The sequence below is a fragment of the Haliotis rubra genome, unplaced genomic scaffold, assembly GCF_003918875.1.
Source record: "Haliotis rubra isolate DU_JTF1 unplaced genomic scaffold, ASM391887v1 Scf177, whole genome shotgun sequence".
In the NCBI taxonomy this organism is placed as follows: domain Eukaryota; kingdom Metazoa; phylum Mollusca; class Gastropoda; order Lepetellida; family Haliotidae; genus Haliotis; species Haliotis rubra.
In genome coordinates this window covers 1,139,824-1,158,095 of record NW_025765747.1, presented here as the reverse complement: position 1 = coordinate 1,158,095, position 18,272 = coordinate 1,139,824, and the positions used below count along the sequence as shown (strand labels likewise).

The 18,272-nt window shown below is 37.7% G+C and overlaps 1 protein-coding gene across 1 annotated transcript in view; it reads left to right on the top strand.

Moving 5' to 3' along the window:
• Positions 1-10,773: 10,773 nt before the first annotated feature.
• Positions 10,774-18,272, top strand: part of LOC124273151 (ceramide synthase 5-like) — a 68,683-nt gene continuing 61,184 nt past the window's right edge. The window contains exon 1 of the mRNA XM_046708366.1: positions 10,774-11,031. Within this exon, the coding sequence (XP_046564322.1) occupies positions 10,847-11,031 (185 nt within the window). The 5' untranslated portion in view covers positions 10,774-10,846. The remainder of the gene's footprint in view (positions 11,032-18,272) is intronic.

The following is an 18,272-nucleotide window of genomic DNA, read 5'->3' as shown; positions in this document are numbered from 1 at the left end:
CATTTCTCAAACAGTGAACTGGCAAATGGAAATCAAGGGTGGGTGACTTGCAATCCCAATAACCATTGAAATGACACCAAAGGTTAGTGAAGGCTTACCAAAATGCGAGCCATAGAGAGAAAGACGAAACATAGATGCTGAGACTGTTATATCAAATTTGCTGATGGGCTGAATACAACCAAAGACAACCTAACCGCATGATTGTAACAATTATCAATACATGGAATAAATGAGTGAGTTTAGTTGTACACTGCTTTTAGCAATATTCCAGCAATATCACAGCAAGAGACACCAAAATGAGCTTCACACATTGTATCCATGTGGGGAATCAAACCCGGGTCTTCGGTGCGACGAGTGAAGGCTTTAACCACTAGGCTACCCCCACTGCCCCTCTCACTACAAGGAATAGGAATTTGCTACTTCACTATATTTCTGTGACATGCGGTGCACGAGTCAGTGAATTTAGCTTTACGTGCGGTCGTGAGTTTTAAACCGCACTCAGCAACATTCCAGCTATATGGCAGAGGTCTGTAAATAAATCTGGACCAGACAATCAAGTGATCAACAGCATGAGCATCAATCTACGCATTGGGATATAATGACATGTGTCAACGAGCCTGACCACCCACTCCCTGTTGGTCACCTCTTGCAAGCATGGGTTACTGAAGATCAATTCTAACCCTGATCTTCACGGATGAAGCAAGTCACTATCACTGGTAGAACAAGAGTGGCAAATGTATATTACATAATTCATCAATTGTTTGTTACCAAACTAATGACAAGAGATCACTTTCTGATGGCCCTAGACAGGGTTGTACTTTGACCTCCTGAACTAGGGGTCTAGGGGACCGTCAATTACTGATTTCCAGGGTCCCTAAAAGAAATATGAACGTCCTGTAAAGTAATGAAAAGAGTAGTGTAAGGAACCATCACATTAGTAAATACAGACACCAGAAAGGCTGGCTGCATATCTGTGTAAAATAATGCAAAAATAATGTCCATGCCTCACTTTATATTTTAATGCATACAAGTATGCTTGCATTTTTATGAAAACCCTATAGTCTTAAATCAGAATGTGCCAATACTCCAATGAGGATTTGATTGAATGGGAAAAGAAGTTTCTGTGACTTTGGATTATACAGAAGTGTGGTGAAATGTTCACTGTGGTTTGTGTCGTGTATCAAACATTTATGAAATCAACAAATGTGGGCATTTGAAAGGACAAAAAAATCAGCATCACTTGCCCCAATGACAACATGGAAAACTAGCAAGCATGTCAACAAAAATGTATATAAAGCAGTGAAGGAACATGTACTTGATGTTAATCACAGTGAAGGCTGCCTTTATGATAATGTTTCTAGAGATGACAGAACATTTAGACAGTGTATTTTGATCCTACCTAAAAATTGCAATCAGTGAGACATTATGATTTGCCTATTTTGTTGTGATTGAAAATGATATTAAGGCTTTGAAATACTTTCATTATTGACCTACACAAACTCTCCACAATATAAATCTAACGTTATTTGCTGCAGTACCCCCGTGGTCTACGAAATCTGTTAGATTTGATTAGCAATTTCCATGTGAAGGTGATTATATCAACACCACTAGATGATATGGAGCGGACATCAACCCAAGACCACCCACCTCATTCAAGCCGACGTTAGCGGTCTTAAATTTATAACAAATATTCATACCATCATAACGTGATGTGCTCAATCAACGCCTTAAAATCAACACAATTAGTCAGTCCTACATGAACAACACGTATGAATCCTGTCACGCTGACTTCATGTCTATATAGGCTATTTGAAATCACTATTTTGCTTTCAAACGCAAATGATTGTGTAAAATATCTGGCATAAACCAAATACAAATGTCTCGGGAAAATATGTCACTCAATAAAAGTCATTTGTTAATCATTGTATTTCAGATTGAAACCGATTTATGTTCGGCATTTGCAGAAAACTTGCCTGCGATGGGACGTAAACGGAAAAGAGGCTTAGCGGAAGTTGGTTTTGAAGGATATTGCTTCCCATACAACTGATTGACACTTAGACTGTATAATGCCAGACATACAGTGGATGAATAGCCTAGACCACGTTAGATGGTGTACATTGGTATAAATTGCCCAAACGTTTCAAAATTTTCTTACCATCATTAAATTTTATATCAATCATCTTAATGAAAAGCAAGAAACTATTCATTTTGCTGCAGGGGTCGTCAACACCTACCTGTACTTAGTACAGGTACATGTACCCCAGGAACGTTCCTGTATACAGAAATGTAACTTAAACAAAGTCAAACGTACCCTGAACCTAAAAGGCAGATGAGTCCATATTCTTCAAACCAAAACTGAAGCCGGTTCGTGTTATAGTTGCCTTTCGCTGATTATTCGTCACTGTGTATCTGCATCTCATACAATATAGTGGCAGTTCCCATCAAGAAAACGGTGCAGAATGGATCCGTCCTAATATACTCTTTGACAAATATGCTAGTTCAGAAGTTCCACCTTACAAAGTCACGGCCCGTTGTTCATCTCCACACCGAACAATATTTCATAACGCGGTACATTAATTATTTTAGGACTACATTTTCTTACTTTCCCACACCGGATTCGAACCCACATTCTCAGAAAGAGGTACCAGATCGCCAGTACACAAAGTCAGCGATCTTTTGACCACCTTCCAAAAGGCATTGTGCATATATACATAATCAATTATCATTCCATGGGCTTCAGAACCATCGTGACTAAAAGACGACATTTGAAATAAGCTGTACTTGAAGCGTTCGTAAAAGAATGCAATAACTGCCTTTCCGATGACTTTAACTTGAACACGTTGGTTGGGTGTTGTTTAATGCCGCACCCAGCAATGTTCCAGCTGTATGGCGGCGGTTTGTAAATAATCGAGTCTGGACCAGACAATCCAGTGATTAACTGCATTAGCATCGATCTGCACAACTGGGATACGATGACAGGTGTCAGCGAGCCCGACCACCCGATCCCGTTAGTCGCCTCGTTCGACAAGCATGAGTTATTGAAGACCAGGTGAACACGCCTTCTCCCACTGTGTAGAATGGGGAACAGCTTTGGTTAACGGGGTGAACTGTAGGATATAATATGGACTCTCGTCACGTGGATGTATCTGTTTTGATTGTCTAACATAAATCATTGTAAATTGCTACAACGATGCTATTAACTACAGTATATGTGAACAATTAACAGGCCTTCCAATGAAAATCACCAGAAAGCAGCCAGACTATATTAAGTGAACAAATGTTGTTTTACGGCGCTTTTAGCAATATTCCAGCAATATCACCAAACAAATCCATGTGGGGAATCGAACCATGGTTTTCAGCGTGACGAGCGGATGCTTGACCCATTAGGCTACCCACGACTATAGAATTAGTACGCTTAAAATAGAAAAATCCAAGTAAATTGCAAACAAGACACCATTCCTGAAACGTATGCCTCGCACTGATAAACACCCGACATTTTCAGTGGAACGGAACAGAAATTCACACAGTCCGCAACAGGTTTAGTGACACCCACTCGGTGTGTTGCCGTCTCCACTGAAAACATGGCGGTTGTATTCATCATGCGTACTTTATTGAGTCCCCTTTGTAATCTGTGTTGCTGTTTCTTTTTAAAGTGTGTACATAATCCGTAGAATGGTTGGTCTGTGTTGGTTGTCCTGTTCTGTCCGGTTATTTACAATTCCGAAACTGTCGTAAAAACGATTTCATTATCATGAATGCCTATAATGTAGAATTTATAAACTTTCTTTAGAGCATGTTTGTATACTTTCACCGTGTATTGAGAGACAGCCTTGTTTATAATTGTATTTGATTTGGGTGGGTTGACTCTGATGTCCTTGATTGGAACCCTTGAAGATCCAGGTTAGAATTGGTCTTCAGCAACCCACGCTTGTCTCTGAGAAAGTGTTTGCCAGGTCAAACATCGAATGATTTGTGTGTTGATTATTTGTTGTTTAACGCCGCACTCAGCAATTTACTAGACAGTCCAGTGATCAACAGCATGAGCGTCGACCTACGCAATTGGGATACGATGGCATGTGTCAACCAAGTCAGGAAGCCTGACCACCCGATCTCGTTAGTCGACTCTCACGACAAGCATGGATTGCTAAAGACAGTTCTAACCCGGATCTTCACGGGGAGACAAGCATGGGTTGCTGAAGACCAGTTCAAACCCGGATCTTCACGGGGAGACAAGCATGGGTTGCTGAAGACCAGTTCTAACCTGGATCTTCACGGGGAGACAAGCATGGGTTGCTGAAGACCAGTTCTAACCCGGATCTTCACGGGTATCCCGGGTGACTCATGGCCGATGTCCTTTCTCGAGTAAAAGCGAAATGTTTCCACTTTATTTGAATACATTATTTATTATTGCAATTTTTTACGAAACTTCGAGGTATTGGCCTAATTAAATAAACCAGAAAATGATAGAAACGAGGACAAAATTTGAAAATTCGAGTATTTTCAATAAAATTGAAATAATGAAAATATAATCGAACATACGAAAATATAATCAGGGTAGCGAGAGAAAAAAATTAAATTTCGACAAAATTCAACAATGACTCGAAATTTCGGTTGACTAAATAAAGCACGATGCCTCTTTGGTAACTTTGGTAACTTGCCTACTGTAAGCCACCATATAGAGCGTGTTAAAACATTATTCCTATCCACGGCTGTTCGCACTCACTCCACTGTACTGCACGTCGCACCTTCAGCACATGTTGCCAACAGAATCATAACTGCCTATATTAAATTGTATGCAGTTCAATATTTCGACTTTTCGAGCCGTTTGTCAAAATGTATGTCACGTGACCGTTGTACAGAGACATCTTGTGTCACGTGGCAGCGATCGGCAGATGTACGCCACAATCAATGAATCTCTGTTCAGACCATTAACCACGGTCCAGTTAAATAATAGAAAATACAGAAAGCGGTGATGAATTTATCGATAGCAATATCTCTCTGTTTCCACTAAATTCACATCCGTAACAGAGGCATACTGTTTGATTAAATTCATCTACTATACGTACCGTGTATCATTTTGTTTACATGATCTTTATTATTTACTGGACGGTGTTGAGCTGCTAGTCTGGACCATTCTGCCATTATCAGCCCCGTGATTGAGGTAAAGAAGGACTGTTGAGCCAGAAGCGATTTTAGTAATCTACCACGAACGATGTTTAACAAGCACTCGACGTCGAGTTTCTAGTCGAATAGACCACTACGTCTTTAGTGTGTCTTCAAGTACTTGGGTTAGAATAAAAGGGGGAACTGAAGAAGTTCGAAAGTGATACTATTGGATATTGATGCACAAAGCATTTGGTTGTACGGTAAACAAGATTGACAAAACGTTCAATTATATTCACTTACAATGTGTAAATTAATCATGTATTCCTGTATGCATGTTGAGTAAATTTTAATTCAAATATATCAGCAATGTCTGGCCACATAACACGTGGAATTCATGTTTCAGGACATAGGCCACCAGCCTTGTCCAGAGACTCCTATCTGCCGCCATCATGTTCCCTTCAAGTCCACGACACCCAATGATCTGCTATTCACCTATTGACTCTCGACATGTACCCATCAACACAAAGGTATCTTCCAAATGAACTTTGAGAAACGCGTGTTCTAACTGCGGATTTGCCACAGTTGAAATGATAATACAATCACGGTGTATACTGCATCCTTACAGTACTCCAGATTGTGTGCCCATTTCACTAAACTCACAACCCCAACCCAACCCCCCCAACCCCCGATCTCTCTATCACACATCACATACAATCACTACTACAATCACTGCTACAAATCACTACTACAATCACTCCCAATTTGAATGAACTACCAAAATTACAAAGCTACATTCGGGTGAGTGAACTATTTCGTAACATAGTTCAACTTTTCATATTATCCAGGTTGTTAATTATCATATATACATCCTAGCAACAACAACCGGTAATTACAAAGGTGGAATGCGTGGTGAATGCTGGCAATCAAGGATGGCAGGTGCTCTCTTTGTTTAACGATGCTTGCATAGGAACTATCTGTTGGACACACGTTCAATGTGGAGAGTGCAAAAACCACTTTTATAAGACTGTTTTAGAACCGTTTCAAATTTACAGTAGCATTAACTGGTTTAACAACTGCCATTTTGGTATAAACATTACAAAAAATATTTGCAGAGTATGCCTCACGGCCACGGATTCAAAATCTCTCTGAATTCATGTAAACGTTGGGTGTTGGGTGCATGGAAGAAGCAAAACCACAAGTGGACCGAAGTCATTTATGTTAGATTTAGAAGAATGGTAATTGTATGGATACACAACTTCTATATTCTGTGAAAGGCGACGTTTCCACAAAGATTCTAATGTCGTTGTCAAGCAAGTGATGATCATAAAATTATCACCATTCTTCATCACCTCACTTCTAAAACGCCCATCAAAGAAGATGGTTAGATTTGTTGAATATGTTTCCCCCTGGTGTATTGTAGAGTTAATCGATTACCGACCTATCAATCATCTCATGACGGCTACCTATCAGCTACATTCAGAGACAGAGACATGGGTTTAGTTCTCAGTTTGAAATCGACTGTCAATGGCTGCTGAACAACTGTAAGCACTGTGAAACCGATACCTAAAAAGTCTTCGTCAGTATGAAACAGATCGGAGTATTGTATCAACATAAAGGTTCAACCCAATAAAGGGTCGTTGTACATCCACGTGAATGGCAGTCTACAGCTGTTTGTGTGTATGCAAACATGATTAAAACCAAGGTTATCAATTACAATCAAACAATCGGTACTTTCTGTTTGTCAAGTATAGCTTATATGGTGCTTGTGAACAGTGGGGAAACCACATTACCCGTTCTGTGCACTAATCAACATATGAATACGCTAGCAACTAGGCGCATTCTCATTTGTTATATAGTTGTGCTACGCACAAACATTGTGTGCGGGCTCGCGTGCATATCAAAATCGGACTCTGGCTGAGCATCAACCACGATGTGAACTGATCGGCTCTCAATTTACTTGAATAAGTGTGTTGTATACCTGGTATACCTGGGTATACAACATAAGTGAATAATGTTCCATACATTCCGTCAAACTAGTTTGCATGCAACACTGAACTCATGATTACTGCTTCTAAATCCAGATTGCAGAAATGTGGTATCGATCATCTCCAGATCGATGATGTAGAAATTCCTGTTTCTCATTGTGTTAAAAACCTAGGTGTGTTTTTAGACGAGAATCTATCCATGGAACAGCATATTAACCACCTATCGAAGATCTGCCACCAACACCTCAGGAACATTGGTTCTATCCGTCACCTCCTCACCAGAAACACCACAGCCACACTGATGAGATCCCTAGTATTGTCGCGGTTAGACTACTGCAATAGTCTCTTGATTGGTATTACCAATGACCAACTTCACAGACTGCAGAAGCTGCAGAACACCGCCGCCAGGATTATCACGTGCACAAAACTATGAAGTCATATCCAGCCTGCATTGAAGTCCCTCCCCTGGTCGAGAATCAGAGAAAGAATAGAGTTTAAGATTCTAACTTTAACTTATCAAGCACTAAATGAAACTGCTCCACTCTATCTCCAAGCCCTTGTCTCACCCTACGTCCCACCGAGGAATCTCAGATCTGCCGACCAATCACTTCTTGTTGTGCCTCCATATAAACTCAAAACTTTCGGACATAGATCCTTCAAACATTCAGCTGCTTTCTTGTGGAACTCTCTCCCTACAGACATTAAATCTGCTCCAACTCTGTCAAGTTTTAAATCTCATCTAAAAACATTTCTTTGTCTTCGCTATTGACTGTCTTGTGTTTGTGCTTAGAGCATGGCCAAGTGTTGTGGAGTCAAGCGCATTACAAATGATCTGTATTATTATTATAACACAAATTGACCACCTAAAATACTAAACTGCAAAACGATCACAGGGCGTTGGCGACAATATGGAATATTTACTGTAGATAAACTTGTTCTTTCTCAGTTTATTTCGTCCATTTGAGGTTTGTGTTTGTTTGTTTAGTATTGTGTACTATGACAACCCGCTACACTATTCCTTTGTTCATTGCAACTATAGGCTCTTTATCTCTCCATATATACACCTGGAAGATGTACACGTGGTTAATACTCGGAACAGGCACCTGTCACATACAGGTACATTCCCGTGAAGATCCCGTGAAGATCCGGGTTAGAATTGGTCTTCAGTAACCCATGCTTGTCGTAAGAAGCGACTAACGTGGTCGGGTGGTCAGGCTCGCTGACTTGGTTGACATGTGTCATTGTATCCCAATTGCGTAGAACGATGCTATGCTGTTGATCACTGGATTGTCTGGTCCAGACTCGATTATTTACAGACTCGATTATTTAGAGACCGCTTCCTGGCATGTTGCTGAGTGCGGTGTAAAACTAAACTCACTCACTCACATACAGGTATACGCTCTGTATGGTACACTGTCCCCACTTACAACTCCGGACACGGTTTGTTATGCTTCATAACTCGTCACGAAGGTACATCTTCTGTATTTTATCATGTATACACTTATTTGATACTTGTATCGGGGAGGGGTATTAAAAAGACCGTTGTTTTATTTACCTATTCAAATTTTCAGTCGAAATGAAACTATGTTTAAAATAAATGTGTAACGATGTCTGTAGCGCACATTGAATCAACGGTGAACGGATGACAAAAAAAACAAAGAGAAGCAGTCGTAAATATTCCTTATGTATATTGCTTCCAGGTGAGTTGAATATTGTCGGGTAATCTACACATGATTCTGGTCATATAATATAATAATTTAGTATACATAATAGCATGATTTGTCAGGTTTATGTCACACACGGCTTAGAGAAGCCACCCTGCATGGAAACTACAATTAAATTGTTTTATACACACACGGAATTGATATATCCAGCATTGAGAGAATGTTCATTCTTGTATGTAGACTTTCACTCCGTATTTCATATCCAGGGGGCGGTAGCTTAGTGGTTAAAGCGTTCGTTTGTCACGCCGAAGACCCGGGTTCGATTCCCCACTTTGGTACAATATATGAAGCCTATCTCTGGTATACCCCGCCGTGATATTGCTGGAATATTGCCGCTTTAACCTAAACTCACTCACTCACTCAAATCGAGTATGGTTAAGAGTGATGATTGTAAACGCACATGTTATGGTATTCGTGCCACATATCTGAGCAGTATGTATATACATCAATATGGGGCAAGTAAGATGAACCACGTAATAAACTTCAGGCTCCCATGTACACAATGCAATGAAGGCATTCCCAATCATCATTTGATAGTCAATGAGTTGTCATGATAAGTGTATGTATGTATACAATACTGCCAGCTGACGATCATTTGAAGGATCAAGCTATTATCCTGTAAATACATTACAACACCTGATCATCTGAGCCCCCTGTTTATATATGTGGTAGAATAACTGACTATGAATATAATACGGCAAAGAGCCGGAACCTGTTCATTAAACCATATTCATTTATTTCTTGTTTTTGTTTAAAGCAAGTTCTCAACTGAATTAATTTGATATTTAAAAGGGACCGTTCAAAATTTACGGCTAGGTGGTGTGTGTGTGTGTGTGTGTGTGTGTGTGTGTGTGTGTGTGTGTGTGTGTGTGTGTGTGTGTGTGTGTGTGTGTGTGAGAGAGAGAGAGAGAGAGAGAGATGATGATGATGCTGATGATTTTTATGGAGAAGCATGTACAATGTGACACCCGGAGGATTATGTACAATGTAAGTGACCCCCATGCATGCCATGTACAAAATCAATGACCCCTGCCCCATTCCCATATTATGTCAACAACTTTATAACATTTATATGTACAAAATTAATTACCCCCCTAATATTGATCCCTCTCTCTCTCTCTCTCTCTCTCTCTCTCTCTCTCTCTCTCTCTCACACACTCTCTCACACACTTTCCCTCTCTCTCTAACCCAACTCTCTCTCTCTCTCCTCTCTCTCTCTTTCTCTCTCTCTCTCTCTCACACACCCAAAGGTGGAAAATCGTGTTCTCTTTGGATCCCTGCCTCTATCAGTTCGATCTTTGTCTAACTCGATCGTGTTGTAAACTGTGTGATATATCGCGATGTGGGTCGATGCTCACACTGTCAACCACTGGTTTGTCTAGTCCAGATTCAAATAATTACATGCCTTCGAGATATTTGCTTAGTTTGCCGCGTTACTGAAGCGACGGTCCGGTCTCAGCAGTACGAGATATCGGGACTTGAGTTCATCATTGAGAAAATATCGTTGTGCAACGAACACAGTATGGATCCGATCACAGTTTGAGAAGTGTTTATGTCAGGCACGCAAATGTCGCTTCATGCAGTTGCTTAAAGACATCTTTGGTGGACCAGTTTATTACAAACGCAATATCAATATATTTAACAAGAACTACATTTTCCAACGAGCTTGTCTTACAATGTTGTATATTATGTATTTTTTTAACTGGCACAATAATTGAACAATGTAAATTTGAAATATCCATAACAGAATGAAATTTCAGTCACAGTGGCAGAAGTTTACACAGCGAATCGACACATATTTATTGTAGATGTTTCGCAGATTTCAACAATAGTGTATGATAACAATATTATCATTCTTATCAATATTATCAGTCTTAATTGACAGCCAGGCTGTTACAATCAAGGACGATAACTCCGCCCATCGTATTACAGCCTGGCTGGGACGTCCCAAACGTATCACACATATATATATATCGCCTGTTGTACGGACAACAGTCTTGCATCTCGCGTGATATTAGAAAAACAATAGTAATGGCTGCCATGTGGGAGTGGATTCGGGACACTTTTTGGAGTGAATGGTTTTGGCTGCCTCCTCAGCATAGCTGGAAGGATTTGGAGAACCGTGATGATGGAATTTATGTACCACAAGTGTCCGATATGCTTGTCACCGTGCCCCTCACAGTTTTGTTGCTTGTTTTGCGAGCGCTGTTCGAAAGGTGAGCCAACGTTTGAGTCGCTTGCAGCCGAGGCTGTTTCTACGTTCAGCCTCAAGTCACGAGATGGGTTTATGAATATGAACTGTACGAACCAGTTCATGTTTGTCCTAATTTCATGACCTATGTTCAGGTATCAATTTCAAACGATTAGCTGCAAGCCAGGTGTTTAAAATTTTCATGTGATAATGTCAATAGTGTTGGACTTAAACTATCTATTAATAGATTTAAATCCAATAAAGGCGAGTAAACAGTGTGAATCTCTGCTATTTGTTGCTATGTTTACGTCGAAGGAGAGAAAATCTGAGTATTTAGTCAGTGAAATATCGGAAACAAATACACATGGCAATTTAATGTATGTGAGTTATAACTGAGCAAGTAAAATCATCGTATTCGAATACTCCTGTTACAGACATATTACTACATTGATTATTTAGGTTTTGTTTTTATTTTCCTCTTGTATTATTACTGTCGATATTTCATTGTTTACTGATGGCATGAAACAAATGATTTTCTTACTTTTGATTGTTGGATCTGTTAAAAAGAATAATGATCAGTGATGCATTAGACTTCCTTACACTTTCGACTCATTTGATCCGAGAAGTGTTTAGGGACATGAGGAAAGAATATCAAAGGTAGAGTATTTGTTCATGATGTATTGGTATACATTCATGTGGTTCAAACACAGATCTCAATGTGGTGCAAACCTTGAAGCATCTTTGATCCTTACTTGAAATGAACATCAACCTGATTAGTCGAAAGATAGTGGAAACCCTCAATTACACATAAAATAGGGATCAGTTCAAAAGTTCAGTGTAAAAACCCCACATAATTCCTAAATTTCTCCTCTCCCCACAATACTGAATTTTGAAAATTTGAATTCCTGTATTCAAAGACATGCTGTAAGAAGAAGTGCAAGCCTTTATTACGGGTTATAGCTAAAACGGCACCACAGCAGAACGGCACCAAATTTGTGTGCGCAAAAACGGCACCATATTGGCGAAAACGGCTACTGATTTCTGGGCTAAAACGGCACCATATATAAAACAAAGTATGACATTGACTCATGTTTTATTTCATTTCATTATAACATTAACAAGATTATATCAACATATGAGTCATTCTCAAAATCTGTGCATATTTATGTCAGATGTTTGTATCCGACAAACTTAAGTCAAAATCAAACCAAAAAAATTATGGTAACTAACTTATCACAATATTTTTCTACACTTTACAGTAAAAAAATTAGGGAAAATATATTTTTATATTTACTTTACACCACCCAATTTTACTCAATGTTCATGTGTCACAACTCCAGTGGCTGATGTCACAGATGTGGCATTTGAATTTTTTTGTCTTTTTCATAAGCAATAAATATACAATTTCAAAACTCCATGTTATATTGTAAAACTAGATATTTTAATATATATGTACATGAAATAAATATTATCTTTGGATTTTTTCTTTTCAAAATGATGTTACAAATTTCGTAACGGCAGTGACACAATTTCAGGAAATGTCTAATAAAAATGGTAAAATATGAAAAATGAAACATCATTAAGCTTGCATAATATATGTTATGTATATTCAGAAAAATTATTATGTTATGTATACCCAAAACAGAAAAAAAATCCCCATAAAACCAAAAAACTAACAAACAATGGGTTGTTGTTATTTGCTTTATTTAACGTCGCACGCACAACTAAGGTAATTAGTTACATAATTGAAATAATTTGACAACAAAAGAAAAATACTGTGACAAAATAACAGATAAATGATTGAATAATAAATATGTTCGGTATAGTGTTGGATATGCCTAGCAACGAAATGAGCAGCCGCAGAAAATCAAATATATAAAACTTGCCTTACATTGAATATATACATAGATTTGATAATTACTGTAAGCGGTTACTTTTAGAAATGAACTGTTGTAATGAGTTCAGAATATCACTAATAGTTGAGTTATTCAATGCGCCGTTACCGTATAAAGTAGTTTTCACATCGTATCCTTGAATATAAAAATACATCCTTGTTCTTAAATTTTGATAGTTCCGACATAATAGTAGATGTATTTACTATCTGCAATCCGATTATCTTATAACAAACTAGTTTTCCCCATAAGATTCTAGTTGGTGCCGTTTTCGCCATAAGATTTGTAGCCGTGTTCGCCAAGTCGAGGTTCCGTTATGTCCAAATGGTGCCGTTTTCGCCAGGTGCCGTTTTGCTGTGGTTCCATTTTAGCCTGAAGCCTTTATTACTACTATTCCCTATTATTTGAACACTATAAGCAGGGTTTACTTCATCCATGCGCCCTGTACACACACAAATGTAGACATTGGCGCAGAAAAAATATTCATCGCGGGGAGCACAATATTATTCATTGTAACCACAACACACCTATAACTTTGTAAAGTGTTTGGTTGTTTCTTTCTGAGAATGTGCAGTATTTCATATGTCTGTCTGTGTCCCACCGTCCACATGAGCAATGATTCATACCAGGTTCTCAAAAAATTATTGAAAGGTACAGTTCTATACACTGTTACTTCACAGGACCCTCTTTGGGCCCGCAAGGACCCTTAAAAATAACAATTAGGCGTCCCTGGGGCCCCCATGTTTTTGAGTCAAGGTAAACAATGGTAAAACCCTGACTATATGGATGTCGTCCTGAGACCCACAACTTGCCCTTTGTGATTTTAGCGTCTAGGGTGCAGCCTTGTGAAACTGCTATGGTTCAATAGCCATAGGTTCATGCCATGAGGGCCATGCCTATTCAGAGTGTACATGATCTACACTACCATTTGTCCGACTTCCATCCTTTGTGGATGCTACAGTGGCTGAGCATGTTAGATTGCTGTATTTGTGTGGGGTGTTTGACTCTGAGAGTGTGCCTCAAATCACACGAGACTCAACTCTCAAAGTACTAGAATCTGTACTTTACTGAGAAAGTGTAATCCCAAATATAACACACATTGCTTGATATTTGTTAGAGTTTAATGTCAGGCTGGGATCGCAAATCTAAAGATTGTTTTATGTAAGAGTTCCCTGACACATCACCATGTTTCCCTTGTTTCTAGTCTCTCTCATTCTGATAAATGAACAGTTTAGCATTGTATGTTCAAGTGCAAAGGATAAATCATCTGTAGTAACTGTGGGCCCACCTCTTGTTTTGAAATGCTTTGCACTATTTAACCTCACTTGTCCAGACTGATATCATGGTAGACCTGTTTGGATTACAAGTACGTGTTCAGGTTGGAGAAATAAATATATATTGTCCTGGTTCAGAGACTTTGTTGATCATATCTTTTCGTGTCAGTATTGTGTGGTTGAGTGCTCAATATATCATGCGCTTGTTTGTCTGATCCAGCGTAGACCTTTTATAGGCTGAGTTTCAGTATTGAGGAGTTGTCAAACACATACCTTTCAATCCCAACCAGACTATAAATAGAACAGTGTCTTGCAAGACATGGGTGTTGGTTTTTTATCCAGTCATCTGTGAGTGACTATGCAAAAAAGGGCTTCACACATTGTGCCCATGTTCCGAGCCTTTGGTTTTGACAAGCAAACACTTCAACCAACATCGTAGTGGCTACTATTCTGCCACCAATTTCATATAGGTTGGATTTGATGTTGACAATACATATATATGAGGCAATTAGTAACTGTGGTTAGGAGTCACTTGTGAAATGCATACTGTCTAAGTGTATATGCTGTACATACATGCAGGGACGTGAATTGGAAATAAGCTGTATTCCATGATGTAGTAGGAGAGACCTAGCCTGCATACCAAGCAGTAATAAAGGTGTTGTACATCGCACACCAAGCAGTAATATAGATGTTGTATATTGCATACCAAGCAGTAATATAGATGTTATGCATTAAATACCAAGCAGTAATATCGATGTTATACATTGTATACCAAGCAGTAATATAGATGTATATTGCATACCAAGCAGTAATATAGATGTTGTATATTGCATACCAAGCAGTAATATAGATGTTATACATTGCATACCAAGCAGTAATATAGATGTTGTATATTGCATACCAAGCAGTAATATAGATGTTATACATTGCATACCAAGCAGTAATATAGATGTTATACATACCAAGCATAATATAGATGTTATACATTGCATACCAAGCAGTAATATAGATGTTGTATATTGCATACCAAGCAGTAATATAGATGTTATACATTGCATACCAAGCAGTAATATAGATGTTATGCATTACATACCAAGCAGTAATATAGATGTTGTGCATCGATATTAAGCAGTAATATAGATGTTATGCATTGCATACCAAGCAGTAATATAGATGTTATGCATTGCATACCAAGCAGTAATATAGATGTTATGCATTACATACCAAGCAGTAATATAGATGTTGTATATATTGTATACCAAGCAGTAATATAGATGTTATACATTGCATACCAAGCAGTAATATAGATGTTATGCATTACATACCAAGCAATACCAGATGTTGTATATATGTTATGTTATACATTGCATACCAAGTAGTAATATAGATGTTATACATTTGTTATACCATACCAAGCAAATATAGATGTTATACATTGCATACCAAGCAGTAATATAGATGTTAGCATGTGTTGTATATATTGTATACCAAGTAGTAATATAGATGTTACACATTGCATACCAAGCAGTAATATAGATGTTAAACATTGCATACCAAGCAGTAATATAGATGTTATACATTGTATACCAAGCAGTAATATAGATGTTGTATAATTGCATACCAAGCAGTAATATAGATGTTGTACATTGCATACCAAGCAGTAATATAGATGTTATATATTGCACCAAGCAGTAATATAGATGTTATACATTGCATACCAAGCAGTAATATAGATGTTATGCATTGCATAATATAGATGTTATGCAGTACCAAGCTGTAATATAGATGTTATACATTGCATACCAAGCAGTAATATAGATTTTGTATATTGCATACCAAGCAGTAATATAGATGTATATACATTGCATACCAAGCAGTAATATAGATGTTGTATATTGCATACCAAGCAGTAATATAGATGTTATACATTGCATACCAAGCAGTAATATAGGTGTTGTACATTGCATACCAAGCAGTAATATAGATGTTATACATTGCATACCAAGCAACCAATAGATGTTGTACATTGCATACCAAGTAGTAGATATATAGATGTTATACAGTACATACCAAAACAGTAATATAGATGTACACCAAGCAGTAATATAGATGTTATGCATTACATACCAAGCAGTAATATAGATGTTGTGCATCGATATTAAGCAGTAATATAGATGTTATGCATTGCATACCAAGCAGTAATATAGATGTTATGCATTGCATACCAAGCAGTAATATAGATGTTATGCATTACATACCAAGCAGTAATATAGATGTTGTATATATTGTATACCAAGCAGTAATATAGATGTTATACATTGCATACCAAGTAATAATATAGATGTTGTATATTGCATACCAAGCAGTAATATAGATGTTATACATTGCATACCAAGCAGCAATATAGGTGTTGTACATTGCATACCAAGCAGTAATATAGATGTTATACATTGCATACCAAGCAGTAATATAGATGTTGTAAATATTGTATACCAAGTAGTAATATAGATGTTATACATTGCATACCAAGCAGTAATATAGATGTTAAACATTGCATACCAAGCAGTAATATAGATGTTATACATTGCATACCAAGCAGTAATATAGATGTTGTATATTGCATACCAAGCAGTAATATAGATGTTGTACATCGCATACCAAGCAGTAATATAGATGTTGTGCATTGCATATTAAGCAGTAATATAGATGTTATGCATTGCATACCAAGCAGTAATATAGATGTTATGCATTGCATACCGAGCAGTAATATAGATGTTATGCATTACATACCAAGCTGTAATATAGATGTTATACATTGCATACCAAGCAGTAATATAGATGTTGTATATTGCATACCAAGCAGTAATATAGATGTTATACATTGCATACCAAGCAGTAATATAGATGTTGTATATTGCATACCAAGCAGTAATATTGATGTTATACATTGCATACCAAGCAGTAATATAGATGTTATACATTGCATACCAAGCAGAAATATAGATGTTATGCATTACATACCAAGCAGTAGGGCTGCAACGAATACACTATGTGGCGAATATGATGCATATCATGAATATTGGATAACGAATACGAATAATTATTCACGAATACAATATTGTAGTTAAGTGATTGATGTACAGTATTGAACGGACATGTTGACAGTGTTAATTTGTCACAGCAATAACCAATGATCTCATGACACTCAGATATGGTATGTAATAGTTATAATCGACAGTACCATGTGCAGTCTTGGCAAACTAACATGACTTGCACTACTGCAATGCTAGTACATGTTCCATTCTTGCATATCTCACTTTGGAAAGGACATAAGGGTTCAAGTAAAACATGCTCCCTTAAAAAAAATCGTAAATATTCGTTAATATTCGGTTCTGGTGACCACGAATAACGAATTGAATTCATGAAGGGCTACGGTTCGATTCATCGAATATGCGAGTGAATCGTTACAGCCTTACCAAGCAGTAATATAGATGTTGTGCATTGCATATTAAGCAGTAATATAGATGTTATGCATTGCATACCAAGCTGTAATATAGATGTTATGCATTGCACACCGAGCAGTAATATAGATGTTATGCATTACATACCAAGCTGTAATATAGATGTTATGCATTGCATACCAAGCAGTAATATAGATGTTGTATATTGCATACCAAGCAGTAATATAGATGTTATGCATTGCATACCAAGCAGTAATATAGATGGCATAGCAAGCAGTAATATAGATGGCATACCAAGCAGTAATATAGATGACATACCAAGCAGTAATATAGATGTTGTATATTGCATACCAAGCAGTAATATAGATGTTATACATTGCATACCAAGCAGTAATATAGATGGCATACCAAGCAGTAATATAGATGTTATGCATTGCATACTAAGCAGTAATAGATGTTATACATTGCATACCAAGAATGTTAATGCTGAATTCAACTGATCTGTTTGATTGGCATTTTAAGTGTAGATGAATGATAAGAAGAGCATGGTGCTTTATGAATAACAACTTCTTTATTATGTTATGATGTAACGTTTCGGTACAGATTCTGATACCGATATGAAGCAATAACTTACATAGA